The sequence below is a fragment of the Heterocephalus glaber genome, unplaced genomic scaffold (assembly GCF_053883595.1).
Source record: "Heterocephalus glaber isolate CG9 unplaced genomic scaffold, H.glaber_assembly_v1.0 deba00000122, whole genome shotgun sequence".
Classification (NCBI taxonomy): Eukaryota; Metazoa; Chordata; class Mammalia; order Rodentia; family Bathyergidae; genus Heterocephalus; species Heterocephalus glaber.
The window spans coordinates 79,924,631-79,943,217 of NW_028258138.1; the positions used below are offsets into that span (position 1 = coordinate 79,924,631).

General features: G+C 44.4%; 1 protein-coding gene across 1 annotated transcript; it reads right to left on the bottom strand.

Annotated features, from left to right (window-relative positions):
• Nucleotides 1-307: 307 nt before the first annotated feature.
• Nucleotides 308-7,273, bottom strand: LOC147830521 (syncytin-1-like). The gene is made up of 2 exons (XM_087217282.1): nucleotides 6,899-7,273; nucleotides 308-2,521 (listed from the first exon to the last, which is right to left on the bottom strand). Exon 2 carries the CDS (start codon nucleotides 2,510-2,512, stop codon nucleotides 770-772), a length of 1,743 nt encoding a protein of 580 aa, XP_087073408.1. The 5' UTR covers nucleotides 2,513-2,521; nucleotides 6,899-7,273; the 3' UTR covers nucleotides 308-769.
• Nucleotides 7,274-18,587: the final 11,314 nt, after the last annotated feature.

Sequence of the window (18,587 nt, forward strand, 5' to 3'; positions counted from 1 at the left end):
GATCTATCACCCTAACCCTAACCCTAACCCTACCCTATCCCTAAGTCATTTTCATATACCTCTATTTCAGCACTATCCATGACACTTATGAAAAGAAGAACCCTAACCCTAAACATCATACCCACACTCAAAACGATAGGTACATTAATTGGAAAACTAAACCTAAACCTAACTATAACCCTAAACCTAAACCTAATCCTAACGCTAACCCCAAACCTAAGCAGCAGGACTGTCCCGACCTGCGGGTAAGTCAACGGAGACCCTAGAGGGGGGGTGAGAATGACAAAGGACAGGGGACACGAGAGATGGAGACAAGACAGGTTTCTGATCAAGTCTCGTTTATTGCGGAAGCTGCTACAACATATATACTGTAGGGCTAGAGGGGAGGAGCAAGAGGAGGGTACTGGGGCTACTTCCTTGTTGCCGGGTAGATTTGCAGCAGGCCCGGATATGTCCGTAAAAGGCACTCAAGAGTTCTAGCGGGGGGGCAAGGCCCCCCACAGGTCCTCCCTTTAAAATTATAATTATAAGAAAGGCGTCAGGAGAGCCAAGCCTGAGGGGGCTGAGCCTGTCTTGGGTCAGAGCAACATACGTGTCTGCACCGTGCACCTTACCCGTCATCGGTTAACCAGAGAATCAAGGCTCTGGCACCTGTCTTAGGCGGCACACGAGGGCTCTCTCATTGCATGGCACGCTTGCTCAGTTGCCCGTCATTGGCTTGCCAGCCCACTCACCAGGTGGGGCGAGAACACTTCGCCACGGCAAGGACCTAATCGATGGTCCGACATTCGTCCTGGTCAGCCATTGCCAATCTATTATAGTAGACCTGTATGGGTGCTGTTTTTATTGCCTCTATCTGGGCTCTAAGAAAGGCCATGATTTTGTTATAAAGTATGGGCCCTAAAGAAATGAGCAAGAGTAGACCCAATAAGGGTCCCAGCAAAGGGAGGAGATAAGGGAGGAAACCATTGAGGCCAGTCCAGAGGGGATTTTGAGTGAATTCTTGTCGTCGTCTGTTTAAATCTTCCTGAAGTTCGTGAATTTTTCCCCTGACGATCCCAGATTTATTGGCATAGAAACAACAATATTCATTTAGGGCTATGCAAATCCCTCCTTGTTCCACCGTGAGGAGGTCCAGACCCCTTCTATTTTGAAGGACCACCTCAGCCAGAGAATCAATCTGATCTTGTATATCTGTAAGAGTGTTGGAGAGAGCTTGAACATCATTAATCAATTGGTTGGATAATTTGGCATAGGAACGTAACGCCACTCCGACGCCAGCAGAGCCAGTGGCAAGGGTGCTGGACACCCCTAGCCCCACGAGCAAGGGGACCAGTGAGACGGCCCTTTTATGTCGCCCAGCGATATAGTCAAAGCTGGGCAAGGGCACTGGCTCATCTCCAGGAATAAGGGAGATGTCCGGGAAGACAGTCGCCACCACGCACAGCCCAGTCCAATTAGTAGGGAGGGAGGTGAATGCCAAGCTCCCTCCACAGACGAGCACGTGACCCGGGGCAGGGCAAATGGCGGCAGGGCCATTAAGCACTACCGAGCAGAGAGAGAAATTTTGGACTCCAACACGTATATCGAAACTATTGTTGTGGCCCGTATTTAGATAGCAAACTGAGGCATTGAACTGTACTGGCTGGACCCTGAAGGGCAGAGAAAAACTGCAATTATAACTAGAACTGTTGGCATAGTTAGTTTGGTCGACAACTGGCAAGGCGAGGGGCAGGGGTGTGCCAAGAGTCAAGCATAGCCAACAATCCGCAGCAAAGGCTGGGTTGGATGTATTGATCAAATGATAAGTGGCCTCTAGGACACTCAGGGTTTGGGCGTCAGGGTCTGGGCCTCGAGGTTTGGGAAGGACCAGTAGATGATAATTTAGGGAGGGATACATCTCTTGGATGATAGTCTCAAGTTGTTTTTGCACTCGCTCTTCCCTGAGCTGATCTGAAGGCCCACCACCATCAGATATATGGATTGGGGCCTGTGGCGGCCAGCAGACATCTTTGCCGAGACCGCCATTGCAAGAGGCTTGGCCAAATTTAGAATATCCAGTGGGGCTGGGAAAATCCCAGTCACCTCCGACGGAGCCCCTGTAAGTTCTTTGTAGAACAGCAGTTAAATATATTTTTCCATCGGAATATGTACATTGTTGGGCTTCAGTGTAACAGGTAGAATGCATCTCTGAGGCCATGACACAACTGGCAGGGCATGGCCCTGGTTTGCCATTGACAGTTGGTATGATTTTAGGCTTAGTGACACATTTCCATTTTTGGTTATATCCTCCCACTAATGCGGCCTCATAAACTAAGTAGGCAATCTTGTCACCGCAATCAGTACTACGAGTATAACTTGTGGGTGCAGCCCTGCCAGAACCCCCAGCACAGTCACAGGGGTTACCATACAGGGCAATGAGCAATTGTTCTTTGTTAACTGGTTGAAATCCACTTTTTGTTGTCGATGCCAGGAACAGCAACAGACCATGCAACGGAATCAGGGATGTCATCTTCTTAACCTGTAAGCAAAATTTCGTCCTGTGATGTAAACAAGGCTGGGCTGTAGATAAGAGAGTTAGGCTAACCTGATTAAGCTTTTGAAGATAACCAATGTGGACATATTACAATAACATATTCAGAACTTAACCAATGTAAACATTTTGTAACAACATATTCAGTGCTTAAATATCAAGGACAACCAATACAATCAATTTATAACATATTTAGATAATATTCATTGTGATATGTCTCCCATAAGATTATATAATATAAAATTTACTAGGGGGTCCCTTTAATGAATTAAGACCAGAATAATCATTTTCTGGGTGGCCACTTCTATATTCATCAAAGGGAGTTCCCATCTATAATCGTTTTGACAAACAATTAATATATATCTTTTTATTTTGTAACTGTTAATTGCAATTTGATTGTTGCATGTGGGTGACAATGCACGTCACTTTCATAAAATAAATTTCAGTGGTACTTTGATCAATTAACAACCTGGGAAGAAAAGCATGTCTTTAGTTTAATAATATTATCTATAAGTCAATTTAACAATAGGCGAATATCGTTTGAAGAGGAAGGGAAACATTGAGCTCAACTGTACGAACACAAACAACAGACAATAGACAAACATATGATACAGTGTATAAATTAGGGTGCACCCAAATATAACTAGCCAAGTTGAATTATACTATTTTCTTTATGATTATTAGATTGTAATTGTAGACACCATTGTTAACTGGTTGAAATTGGACAATGTTGGATCATCGGCATCATCAACACGCTTATCAACTTGTTTTACTAAGCGTTCTGGAAGCCACCTGGCTGACTTCATTTCCTTGGAGTAAACACACACTGACCCTCGGCCCCAGAAGAGTACGGGATCAGGCCCATGCCATGAGTGGTCCAGGGGGTCTCTCCACAACACAGAGGCAAATTGTTTTTGCGTCTCTGGTTGCCAGAAACGGTTGGCTGCAGATAAACCTTTGGCATCCAAATTTAAGAAGTTAAGAATAAATAGTGCATGTGATATCAGGTTTCTAGGTGACCCCTTGATAGGGTACCATTCCCCTCTTTTTATTTTATCTAATGTAATTTTGAGTGTGAGGTTGGCTCTTTCTATAATGCCTTGTCCCTGTGGATTATATGGGATTCCCGTTATGTGTGTTATTTCTAATTGCTTGCAAAACTTTGAGAAGCCAGAACTGGCATAGCCTGGACCATTGTCTGTCTTAATTTGCTGTGGACATCCAAGTACTGAGAAGGCAACTAGAAGGTGGGCAATTACATGTTTAGTAGCCTCCCCGGATTGTAGGGTGGCAAATACAAATCCACTATATGTATTAATGTTGACATGTATATATTTAAGATTTCCAAATTTAGGGTAATGTGTGACATCCATATAGTGTATAACATACATTTGGGCCCAAGATTTACGTACGGCCTGAATAGCTGAAGCTACAAAGGACTGGCTCAATGGGCTGTACAATACCTGTAGAGTGTTTACCTAGCCCTTTGCCTGGAATGTACCCATTTTTAAACATCTGTATAGTGACAATTTTATTAGGGCTAGAAATAATCATCCCCATTTGTGATAATAGGTCTCTCCCCCATAGATTAATGGGTAACCCTGAGATGATATAAGGTTGAATGGTGCCCTGATTACCATCTTGGTCTCTCCAGGTCAGAGCTTTGGCACTTTGTTTAGGATTTTGACTCTGACCTATACCCCTGAGATGGGTGAGGGTGTCTTTTAATGGCCACGCCTGAGGCCAATTTTTTCCCTTGATGACAGTTACATCAGCACCAGTGTCTACCAATCCAGAAAATTGTCTCCCATCCAACCACAAGGTCATGAGAGGCTTTTGGGCTGAAAGCATCTCCGACCAGTAGACATCGGATGAGCCGAATCCCTGGCTGTCTCGGGCATTGTTAAGAGCCTTATTAGAGGTAGAGAGAAGGGGAAGGAGTAACAATTGAGCAAATCTTCGGCCTGATTGAATGGTATTAATGACTTTGGGGGAAGAAACCATAACTTTAATCTCTCCGGAATAATCACTATCAATCACCCCCGGGGGAGACCAGCAGCCCATCTATAGTGCTGTTTCTATTACAAGCCCAAAGGTCTCCTTAGGCAGGGGTCCAAAGACCCCTGTCGAAAGGGCCTGTACCCCCATTTTTGGAGTCAATACTGTGTGGGCGGCGGAACTGAGGTCCAGTCCGGCACTTCCCGTTGTTGTTCTGAAGAGGTCTGAAATGGATTGTTGTTTGTTGGAGCAAAATTGAGTGCCCCGTAAATTTGTTTGGGTGCAGGGGCCTGGGGCTGGCCCCCTCTCCCGTTTCCCTGATCTGGGTTATGGACAAGCGGGAGGGGCCGGCCCTGAGGGTCCGTCTTGGACCTACATTTTCTCGCCCAATGTCTTCCTCTATTGCATCGAGGGCAAGGCCCCGGAAGTGAGGCCCCAGGGGCCAACCCCCTAGGGGCCTGACATTCCTTGGCAAAATGACCCGTTGTCCCGCACCGGAAACACTTGTTGCCTGGGCGGCGCGACAAAAACTGTTTGACCGTGTAACCCTGCATGGCAGCAGCCATAGCAAGTCCCTGTTGGTAGGCGGTCCCAATTTCTGAGCAAAGGCTAATGTAACATGAGAGATCAGTTTTCTTTTTATAAGGGCGGATGGCGGCCTGGCAAGCAGCATTTGCATTTTCAAAAGCAAGCTGTTTAACAAAATCTGTCCCAGTTTCTGCGCTCCCAAAAATCCGACCCGCTGCTGTGAGCAGGCAGTGAACAAAATCCGCGAAGGGCTCATCAGGCCCCTGTCGGATATTGGTGAGAGAAGCACTCACATCCCCTTTAGAAGGGAGCTTTCTCCAGGCTCTAGTGGCTGCGGTCTGAATCTGGGCATATAACCCCGCATCAAATTGCATCTGCTGATCGCTGGTAGCATAGGCCCCATCCCCTAGAAGCATATCAAGTATCCAACCATTATCCGCCTGAGCATTGCGTCTAGCAGTATCTCGGCAATTTTTAACATATTCAGATTTCCATAATAAATAATCACCTCCTGTAAGGGTGGCGCGGGCCAGAGTCTGCCAATCAATTGGGGTGAGCCAATTTTCTGCCACCGATTCTAAAATAGCCATGGTGTAAGGTGCAGTGGCCCCGTATTGAGCTGCGGCCGTTTTAAGTTCTTTAATAACCTTGAAATCAAAACCACTATGGTGTCTCCACACCTGTCCCTGTGCGTCAGCAGTCTCAGTTACAGGAAAGACTTACACAGTTTCAAGTTCTAGGGGTACCCTTGATCCAGATGGCACCCTGGGGGTCGCCCCTCTAATGGGGGGTCGTGGCTTAAGGGTGTCTTCTCTACGGACATTTTCATGGGCTTTGCCTGTTCTTAAGCCTTCAAGCTGGGTAATAAGTTCTTGATGTTTCTTTTCTAACCTTATCTGTTCTTTTAGAAATTCTATTTTGTCCCGGAGTTCCTTTTGGGGATCAACAACAGGGCATGCTAGAGCGGGCGCAATGGGAGTGTTGGGTTCTGGAAGATAAGGAGGTGGACGTTGAACTACGGGTGGCCAATCAGGATTGCGATATCTGGTTGCCTCCTCCTCGAGGTTGGCCCAGTCAGCCTCTCCCGGACCGTTCTGTGAAAAGGGGGGGTTTCTGAAATGTCGGAGGGAAGGATACAAGGCTGGTACCTCCTTAACAGGTGGGGCGGGGTCAGAGGCAGGGGCTGAAAGAGCGGAGGCGGAAGCTGAGGAGCGCCGAAGCTTTTCTTTAAAAGACTTGGAAGAGGCAGAGCCCGCCTGTAGGCCCTCATCAATAACATTTTGTTTTTTCTTGTCTAAGTTATCGTCGCTATCAAAAGACATCAAGTCTTCTCCTTCATCCTTTGAGGGAGTCCCGTCCCGCAGGGGCTCGGGCCTCGGCACCATCTTGGCGTCCCGCAGGGGCTCGGGCCTCGGCGCCATCTTGGCATCTTGCAGGGTATTTACAAACTCCTCACTCTGAGGGAGAGTGATTGACCCTTCCTCCGATCGGAGAGCTATCTCCCCGACCTGGATGGCTTGAGCCACCATCGGATCTTTGGTTTTTTGAGAGATAATGTCATTAATAAGATTCCAATAAGAAAATGCAGTGATCGGGACCTTTTCTGGTCCGCAAGTAGCATAGTAATCCTTAAGGGCCTCCCCTACTCTTTTCCATCTCTTCTCATCAATAGTACCCTCAGCGGGAAACCAAGGGCAGAGATCTCTAATATAATCAAAAAAATTTTAACAACTGTTTGACTGTAACCTTTACCCCTTGTGCCTGTAAAGTTTCTTTAAGACCTTGTACAAATAACTCATGCTAGCTAATGCCCTGTCCCATAATCGCTGCTCAACTCACCGAGGTGCAGGAAAGATGGCAGGTTCACGCCAGACGCAATCCTCTTTTTTCTATTTTATTTTATTGGGCCCCCGAGCAGCGTTCTTCACTGGATCCCCCCGTTCTCTGGCCCCACATCGGGCGCCACTTGTCCCGGCCCACGGGTAAGTCAGCGGAGACCCTAGAGGGGGGGTGAGAATGACAAAGGACAGGGGACACGAGAGATGGAGACAAGACAGGTTTCTGATCAAGTCTCGTTTATTGCGGAAGCTGCTACAACATATATACCGTAGGGCTAGAGGGGAGGAGCAAGAGGAGGGTACTGGGGCTACTTCCTTGTTGCTGGGTAGATTTGCAGCAGGCCCGGATATGTCCGAAAAAGGCACTCAAGAGTTCTAGCAGGGGGGCAAGGCCCCCCACACAGGACCAAATTCCAATACCCAGGTTCTTGAAATTTGACATTTTCCCTAACCCTCCCAATGAACTTATGCTAATACTAACTTTCCAACCAACAGTTGAAGACACAGGCATTTCAATTTCCATGCTAACTATCACCTTAGCACTATCCCTAACCCTAAACCAAACCCTGAAATAACCCTAAGTCATTTTGAGGTCCCTCTATTTCAGCACTATCCATGATACTTATGAAAAGAAGAACGCTAACCCTAAACATCATACACACACTCCAAACATCAGGTGCTTGAATTGGAACCATAAACCTAAATCTAATCATTACCCTAAACCTAAACCTAAGCATGAGGACCAAATTCCAATAAACATGTACTTGAAATTCCACATTATCCCTAACCCTCCCCATGAACTTACATTAATACTAACATTCCAACACACAGTTAAAGACACAGGCTTTTCAATTTCAATGCTATCACACTAACCCTAAACCTTAACCTAACCCTACCCTAACCCTGTTATTTTCAGGTACCTCTATATCAACACTATCCATGACACTTACAAAAAGAAGAACCCTAACCATAAAAATCATGCCCACACGCCAAACCTCAGGTACATGAATTGGAACTCTAGACGTAAACCTAATCCTAACCCTAAACCTAATAATAAAGAAGCAGAACCAAATTCCAATACACAGGTACTTGAAATTCGACATTATCCCTAAACCTCCCCATGAACTTATGCCAATACTAACTTTCACACCCACACTTGAAGACACAGGCATTTCAATTTCAATGCTATCTATCACCCTAACCCTAACCCTAACCCTGACCCTACCCTATCCCTAAGTCATTTTCATATACCTCTATTTCAGCACTATCCATAACACTTATGAAAAGAAGAACCATGACACAAAACATCATACCCACACTCCAAACTTCAGGTACATAAATTGGAACACTAAATCTAAAACTAACCCTAACCCTAAACCTAACCCTAAACAGCACAACCAAATTCCAGTACCAAGGTACTTGAAATTTGACATTATCCCTAACCCTTCCCATGAACTTACACTAATGTTATCTGTCAAAACCACACTTGAAGACACAGACATTTCAATTTCAATGCTATCTATCACCGTAACCCTAACCCTAACTCTACCCTATCAATAAGTCATTTTCATATACCTGTATTTCAGCACTATCCATGACACTTATGAAAAGAAGAACCCTAACCCTAAACATCATACACAAACTCCAAACGTCAGGTACATGAATTGGAACCCTAAACCTTAACCTAACCCTACCCCTAAACCTAACCCTAAGCAGCAGGACCAAATACCAATAATCATGTACTGGAAATTCCACACTGTCCCTAAACCTCCCCATGAACTTACACTAATACTAACATCCAACACACAGTTGAAGACACAGGCATTTCAATTTCAATGCTATCTATCACCCTAACTCTAACATTAACCCTAACCCTAGACTGTCCCTCAGTCATTTTAATTTACATCTGTTTCAGCACTATCCATGAAACGAAAAGAAGAACCCTAACCCTAACCAGCATACCCACATTCCAAACGTCATACACATGAATTGGAACCAAAAACCTAAACCTACTCCTAACCCTAACCCTAACCCTAAGCAGCAGGACCAAATTCCAATACCCAGGTTCTTGAAATACGACATTATCTTTAGTCCTCCCCATGAACTTATGCTAAAACTAACAATCCAACCAACAGTTGAAGAAACAGAGATTTCAATTTCAAGTTATCTCTCACCCTAGCACTAATCCTAACCCTAACCCAACCAGGCCCTAACCCTAAGTCATTTTCAGGTACCTCTATTTCAGCACTATCCATGACATATATGAAAAGAAGAACCCTAACCCTAAACATCATACCCACACGCCAAACGTCAGGTACATGAATTGGTTCCCTAAACCTAAACCTAATCCTAACCCTAACCCTAACCCTAAGCAACAGGACAAAATTGCAATACCCAGTTACATGAAATTGGACACTATCCCTAAACCTCCCCATGAACTTAAGCTAATATTAATGTTCCAAGCCACACTTGAAGACACAGGCATTTCAATTTCAATGCTATTTATCACCCTGACCCTAACCATAACCCTAACGCTACACTGACCCTAAATCATTTTCAGGTACCTCTATTTCAGCACTATCCATGACACTTATGAAAAGAAGAACCCTAACCCTAAACAGCATACCTACACTCCAAACGTCAGGTACATGAATTGGAACACTAAACCTAAACATAATCCTAACCCTAACCCTAGCCCTAAGCAGCAGGACCAAATTCCAATACCCATGTTCTTGAAATATGACATTATCCCTGACCTTCCCCATGAACTTACGCTAATACTAACATTCCAACCCACACTTGAAGACACACGTATTTCAATTTCAATACGATCTATCACCGTAACACTAACCCTAACCCTAACCCTACATTAACCCTAAGTCATTTTCAGTTACCTCTGTTTCAGTACTATCCATGACACGAAAAGAAGAACCCTAACCCTAAACATCATACCAACACTCCAAACGTAAGGTACATGAATTGGAAGACTAAACCTAAACCTAATCTTAACCCTAACCCTAAACCAAAGCATTGGGACCAAATTCCAATATGCACGTACATGAAATTTGACATTACCCCTAAACTTCCCCGTGACCTTAAGATAATACTAACATTGCTACACACACATGTAGACACAGGCATTTCAATTTCAATGCTTTCTATCACCGTAACATTAACCCTACCCCTAACACTAACCCTACACAAACCCAAAGTCATTTTCAGGTACCTCAATTTCAGCATTATCCATGACACGAAAAGAAGAACCTTAACCCTAAACATCATACCCACACTCCCAAGGTCAGGTACATGAATTGGAACCCTAAACCAAAACCTAACCCTAAACCTAAACCTAACCCTAACCAGCAGAACCAAACTCAAATACCCAGGTTCTTGAAATTCGACATTATCCTTAGTCCTCCCCATGAACTTACGCTAAAACTAACATTCCAACCAACAGTTGAAGAAACAGCCATTTCAATTTCAAGCTATCTCTCACCCTAGCACTAATGTTAACCCTAACCCAACCAGGCCCTAACCCTAAGTCATTTTCAGGTACCTCTATTTCAGCACTATCCATGACATATATGAAAAGAAGAACCCTAACCCGAAACATCATACCTACACTCCAAACGTCAGGTACATGAATTCAATCCCTAAGCCTAAAGCAAATCTCAACCCTAAACCTACACCTAAGCAGAACGACTATATTCCAATAATCAGGGACTTGAAGTTCAACATTTTCGCTAAACCTCCCCTTGAACTGACACTAATACTAACATTCCAACACATACTTGAAGACACAGGCATTTCAATTTCAATGCTATCTATCACCATAACCCTAACTCTAAGCCTAACCCTACACTACCACTAAGTTATTTTCAGTTACCTCTGTTTCAGCACTATCCATGACACTTATGAAAAGAAGAACCCAAACCCTAAATATCATACCCACACTCCAAACTTCAGGTACATGAATTGGAACACTAAACCTAAACATAATCCTAACCCTAACCCTAGCCCTAAGCAGCAGGACAAAATTCTAATACCGAGGTACTTGAAATTTGATATTGTCCCTAACCCTCTCCATGAACTTAAACTAATTCTAACTTTTCAACCCACACTGCTAGACACAGACATTTCAATTTCAATGCTATCTATCACCCTGAGAGTAACCCTAACACTAATCCTAACTGTTAACTAACACTAAGTCATCTACCTTTACCTCAATAACAGCACTATCCATGACACTTACGAAAAGAAGAACACTAACCCTAAAGATCTTACCCCCACACCAAACGTCAGGTAAATGAATTGGAAGCCTAAACCTAAACCTAATCCTAAGCCTAACCCTAACCCTAAGTAGCACTACCAAATTCCAATAATCAGGTACTTGAAATTCAACATTATCCCTAACCGTCCACGTCAACTTACAATAATACTAACATTCCAACACACACTTGAAGACACAGGCATTACAATTTCAATGCTATCTATCACCCTAAACCTAACCCTAACACTGCCCTAACCCTAAGTCATTTTAAAGTACCTCTATTTCAGCACTATCCATGACACTTACGAAAAGAAGATCCCTAAACCTAAACATCATACCCACACGCCAAACCTCAGGTACATGTATTGGAACCCTAAACCTACACCTAATCCTAATTTAAAACCTAACCCTAAGCAGCAGGACCAAATTCCAATAAAGAGTTACTTGAAATTCGAAATTATCCCTAACCCTCCCCATGAATTTATGCTAATACTAACATTCTAACCCACACTTGAAGACACAGGCATTTCAATTTCAATGCTATCTATGACCCTAACACTAACTCTAACCCTAACCATGCCCTAAACCTAAGTCATTTTCAGGAACCTCTATTTCAGCACTAACCATGACACATACGAAAAGAAGAACCCCAAACCTAAACATCATAAGCACACAACAAACCTCAGGTACATGAACTGGAACCCTAAATCTAAACCTCATGCTAACCCTAAACCCAAAAATAAAGCAGCAGGACCAAATTCAAATAACCAGGTACTTGAAATTTGACATTATCCCTAACCCTCCCTATGGACTTATGCCAATACCCACATTCCAACCCGCAATTGAAGACACAGGCATTTCAATTTCAATGCTATCTATCACCCTAACCCTAACACTAACCCTAACCCTACCCTCACCCTAAGTCATTTTCAGGTACCTCTGTTTCAGCACAATCCATGACACTTACGAAAAGAAGAACCCAAACCCTAAACATCATATCCACACTCCAAACGTCAGGAACATGAATTGGAACCCTAAACCTAAACCGAATCATAACCCTAAACGTAACCCTAAGCTGCAGGACCAAATTCCAATACCCAGGTTCTTGATATTCGACATTATCCCTAACCCTCCCAATGAACTTACGCTAATACTAACTTTCAAACCCACACTTGAAGACACAGGCATTTTGCTTTCAATGCTATCTATCCCCCTAAACCTAACCTGAACATTAACCCTACAGTATGCCCAAGTCATTTTCATTTACCTCTATTTCAGCACTATCCATGACACTTACAAAAAGATGAACCCTCAGCGTAAACATCATACCCACACTCCAAAAGTCAGGTACATGAATTGGCACACTAAACCTAAATCTAATCCTAACCACAACCTTAAACCTAAGCAGCAGCACCAAATTCCAATACCCAAGTTCTTGAAATTCGACATTATCTCTAACCTTCCCCATGAACTTATGCTAATAGTAACTTCCCAACCCACACATGAAGACAGAGGCATTTCAATTTCAATGCTATGTATCACCCTAACACTAACCCTAACCCTAACCCTAAAACTGCCCTATCCCTAAGTCATTTTCAGGTTCCTCTATTTCAGCACTATCCATGACACATACGAAAAGAAGAACTCTAACCCTAAACACCATACCCACACTCCAAACGTCAGGTACATGAAATGGAACCCTAAACCTAAACCTAACCTAACCCTAAACCTAACCCTAAGCAGCAGGACCAAGTTGCAATACACAGGTTCTCGAAATTCGACATTATCCCTAATACTCCCCATGAACTTACACTAACTTTCAAACCCACACTTGAAGACAAGCATTTCAATTTCAATGCTATCTATCACCCTAACACTAATCTTAACCCTATCCCTACCATATCCCTTACTCATTTTTATTTACCTGTATTTCAGCACTATCCATGATACATACGAAAAGAAGAACCCTAACCCTAAATGTCATATCCACACTCCAAATGCCTGGTACATGAATTGGAACCCTGAACCTAAAATTCATACTAACCCTAACCCTAAGCAGCAGGTGCATGAATTGGAAACCTAAACCTAAATCTAATCCTAACCATAACCATAACCCTAAGCAGCAGGACCAAATTCCAACACCCAGGTACTTGAAATTCGACATTATCCCTAACCCTCCCCATGAACTTACGCTAATACTAACTTTCCAACCCACACTTGAAGACACAAGAATTTCAGTTTCAATGGTATCTATTACCCTACCCCTAACCTTATCCCTAACCCTACCCTAACCCTAAATCATTTTTAGGTACCTCTATTTCAGCACTATACATGACACTTACGAAAAGAAGAACTCTAACCCTAAACATCATACCCACACTCCAAATGTCAGGTACATGAATTGGTTCCCTAAACCTAAACCTAATCCTAACCCTAACCCTAACCCTAACCCTAAGCAGCAGGACCAGATTCCATTAGCCAGGTACTTGAAATTCGACATTATCCATAACCCTCCCCATGAACTTATGCTAATACTAACTTTCCAACCCACACTTGAAAACACAGACATTTCAATTTCAATGCTATCACCCAACCCTAGCCCTAACCCTAACTCTAACCCTAACCCCAGCACTTACATTACATGTAGTCTTACTTGCTACATGAATTTCAAACCTATGCCTCACCATCACACTTAACCTAACCTTAACATCACTCTCTCATGTCGATAATCATATAATGGCCATTCTAAGCTATCCCTGTCACTTATCCACACCCTAAACCTAGCACTAGCCATAAAATCCACACTCTAATATTGAGGTATGTGAATTCCAACACTAAACAGAGCCCTAACCCTATTATGAATCCCAATTCTAAGAATCATACTCACACTTCAATTTGTATGACATGAATTTGAACCCAAAACTTCATTCTGAACTCAATCCTGAACCTAGGCTTCATACCTACTTTCACAGACCATGGTGCATGAATTCCCACACTATCTAAACCCTCGATTAATACTTACCCTAACACTAACTAGCACACTTGACCTCTAATACAAAGATCCTTATATTCCAATACTATCTCTGACACCAAATCTAACACTGTCTGTGACCCTCACCATAACACTCACACAAATATGTCACTTTGTAGCCTCACTGCCATGCTGAGGTACTTTGAATTCAGTGCAATACATAACCCTTTACCTTATCCTGTCCATCATGCTCACACTCCAATAATCAGGTCCTGGAACTCCAACACAATTGTTGTTCCTCAGCCTAACATTGCCCCTCACACTAGCCATAATACACACACTCCAAGAGTAAGCCATGTGAATTTCACCCCATCTGTAACGCTTACATGAACATGAACCCAAACCCTAGAGATAATACCCACATTTCAAAATTCACGCACATGAAATAGAACCCTGATACTCATGACAGACTGAACCCTAACCCTAATCTTCATGCTTCAAATCCAATACACAAGGAACTGAATTGCTACTCTGGCCCTAACACTCACATGAAACTAAGGTTAATTCTAACCATCATGACCACACTACAATACAGAGGAAGAAAAATACTGAACATACAGATAAAACCAACCCCAAACCTTATCCTAACCCTAACTACAATGCTAACCTAAACACTACCCATCACAGCCACACTGCAATGTTCAGGAACATGTAACAACACAATATACTTTACCTAAGACTAATGCTAACTCTAACAATCCTACTCATACTACAATAACTGGGTATTTGATCCACTTGCCATTCCTAACCATCATCGTAACCCTAACTCTAACCCTAACCCTAACCCTAATGCTAACCCTAACCCTAACCCTAACCCCTACCCCTAACCCTAAACCTAACCCTAATCCTAAACCTAACCCTAACCCCTAACCTTAACCTAACCCTAACCCTTAACCCTATCCCTAACCCTAACCTCTAACCCTAACCTTAGCCCTAACCCTAACCCTAACCCAAATGCGTTCCATCCACCTTACCACATCTCCAGCCATGGGGGAATATTTTGGGATGGCACAATTCTGCTGTCAAAGTGGAGGCGTCATCCTGGCCAATGATCCACCACTCCAAGCTAATGAGTTGTTTCCAAAATGGCTCAGGACCTGTCACAGGAAAAAAGAGTTTGTGTTCAATCTGTGATACCGCATCTCCTGCCACAGAGGAGGTTTTTGTCCTGGCACTACACTGCTCCTGTAATGGAGGTGCCTTTTGGTTTGACATAAGCCCAGTCTGAGCTAACAGGATGCTTCTTAATTGACTCAGAACCTCTCAAGGTAAAAAAGAGATTGTGTTCTATCTAACTTACCACATCTCCTGCCTAGGAGGAATATTTCAGGATGGCACCATGCTGCTACCTTAGGTGAGACTGTTTCTAGGCCACAGTACAGACACTCCCATTTAATGGGATGTTTCTGAAATGGCTCAGAACCTCTCACAGTAAAAAAGAGATTTCGTTCGATCTACCTTAACACATCTTCTGTCACAGGGGAGGATTCCGGCATGGCACCACTCCACTCCCATAGTGGAGCCAACTTCAGGCCACCTTACGGCCACTCCCAGCTAATAGGATGCTTCCGAAATGGTTCAGAACCACTCACAGGAAAAAAGAGAATGTGTTTCATCCACTTTACCACATCTTCTGACACGGGGGAATATTTTGGGATGGCACAATTATGCTTTCCAAGTGGAGGCATCTTCCCGGCCACTGTTCCACCACTCCCAGCTAATGAGTTCCTTCTGACATGGCTCAGAACCACTCACAGGAAAAAAGAGAATGAGTTCAATCTACCTTACCACATTTCCTGTAATGGGGGAGGATTCTGGCATGGCACCATGCTGCTCCCAATTTGAAGGCAGACACCTGGCCACAGTACCGATGATCACAGCTAACAGGATGCTTCTCAAATGGCTCAGAACAGCTCACAGCAAAAAAGAGAATGTGTTCCATCCATCTTACCACATGTCCTGCCACGGGGGAATATTTTGGGATGGCAAAATGGTGCTATTGCAGTGGAGGCATCTTCCTGGCCAACATACTGCCACTCCCAGATAATGGGTTGCTTCCGAAATGGCTCAGAACCACTCACAGGAAAACAGAATGTTTTCGATCTACCTTACCAAATTTCTTGCAATGGGGTAGGATTCTGACATGGCACCATGCTGCTCCCAGAGTGGAGGTAGACTCCAGTCCACCTTACTGATTATCACAGCTTAAGGGATGCTTCTGAAAAGGCTTAGAAACACAGGAAAAAAGAGAAAGCTTTTGACCTGCCATGCCACATCTTCTGCTACACTGGAGTATTCTGGCCTGGCAATACCTTATTCCAGTAGTCAAGGCAGCTTCCTGGCCACCATATGTCCAATGCCAGCTAATGGGATGCTTCCAAAATGGCTCAGAACAGTGCATGGTAAAAAGCAGATTGCATTCGATCTACTTTACCATATCTCCTGCCACAGTGGAGGATTCTGGCATGGCACCACTCCACTCCCAAAGTGGAGGTGGATTCCTGGCCACCTAATGGCCACTCCCAGAAATGGGATGCTTCCAAAATGGCTCAGAATTGCTCACAGAAAAAAAGATAATGTGTTGCATTCACCTTACCATGTGTCCTGCCATGGGGGAATATTTTGGGATGGCACAATGCTGCTCTCCTAGCGGAAGTGTCTTCCTGTCCCCTGTACCACCAGACACAGCTAATGGGTTGCTTCCAAAATGGCTCAGAACCACTCACAAGAAAAAACAAATTCAGTTCCATCTACCTTGTCACATTCCTGCCAAGGGGGAGGATTCTGGCAAGGTACCACACCACTCCCATAGAGGAGGCAGATTCCGGGCCACCTGTTCAGCCACTCTCAGCTAATGGGATGCTTCCAAAATGGCTCAGAAACCATCATAAGAAAAAAGAGACTGCGTTCCATCCGCTATACCACAACTCCAGCCATGGGGGAAGATTCTGGCCTGGCTCTGCCCTGCTCCAGTAGTGGAGGCAGCTTCCGGTCCACCTCCTGGCCACTCCCAGCTAATGGGATGCTTCCAAAATGGCTCAGAACTGCTCACAGGAAAAACGGGAATGCTTTCCATCCACATTACCACATCTGCCACAGGGGAATATTTTGGGATGGCACAATGCCTCTCCCATAGTGGAGGCGGCTTCCTGGCCACACTACTCCCACTCCCAGCTAATGGGTTGCTTCTGAAATGGCTCAGAACCACTCACAGTAAAAAAAAGAATGTGTTCGATCTACCTTACCAAATTACCTGCAATGGGGGGTTTCCAGCATGGCACCATACCGCTCCAGTAGTGGAGGCAGACTCCAGGCCAATGCATCAATGATCACAGCTAAGGGGATGCTTCCAAAAAGGCTCAGAACCACTCACAGGAATAAAAAGAAAGCATTCCTTCTGCCATACCACATCTCCTGCCATGGGAGAGGATTCTGGCCTGGTACTATCCCACTCCAGTAGTGGAGGCAGATACCGGGCCATCCTTTGGATGATCCCAGCTAATGGGATGCTTCTGAAATGGCTCAGAACAGCTCACAGGGAAAAAGAGATTGTGTTCAATCTGTGATAAATCATCTCCTGCAGCAGGGGAGGATTCTGGCCTGGCACTACCCTGCTCCAATAGTGGAGGCGGATTCCAGGACACCATATGGCCACTCCCAGGAAATTTGATGCTTCTGAAATGGCTCAGAACCACTCGCAAGAGAAAAGAGAATGTGTGCAGTCCACCTAAAACATCTTCTGCCACAGGGGATTATTTTGGGATGGCACAATGCCGCTCCCAAAGTGGAGGCATCTTCCAGGCCACCGAACCGCCACTCCCAGATAATAGGTTGCTTCCGAAATGACTCAGAACTGCTCACAGGAAAAAAGAGAATGCATTTGATCCATGTTACTAAATTTCCTGCAATGGGGGTGGATTCGGGCATGGCACCATGCAGCTGCCATACTGGAGGCAGACTCCAGACCAAGGTACTGATGATCACAGCTAACGGGATGCTTCTGAAATGGCTCAGAACCTCTCAGAGGAAAAAGGAGAAAGCTTTTGATCTGCCATACCACATCTCCTGCCATGGCGGAGGATTCTGGCCTGGCACTACCCCGCTCCAGCATTGGAGGTGGCTTCCTGGCCCACGTACATCCAATCCCAGCTAATAGGATGCTTCTGAAATGGTTCAGAACAGTTCACAGTAAAAAAGAGATTGTGTTCAACCTACCTTACCACATCTCTTGCCACAGCAGAGGATTCTGGCATTTCACCACTCCACTCCCATAGTGGAGGCAGCTTCCAGGCCAGCATATGGCCACTCCCAGCAAATGGGATGCTTCTGAAATGGTTCAGAACCACTCACAGGAAAAGAGAATGCATTTCATCCACCTTACCACATCTT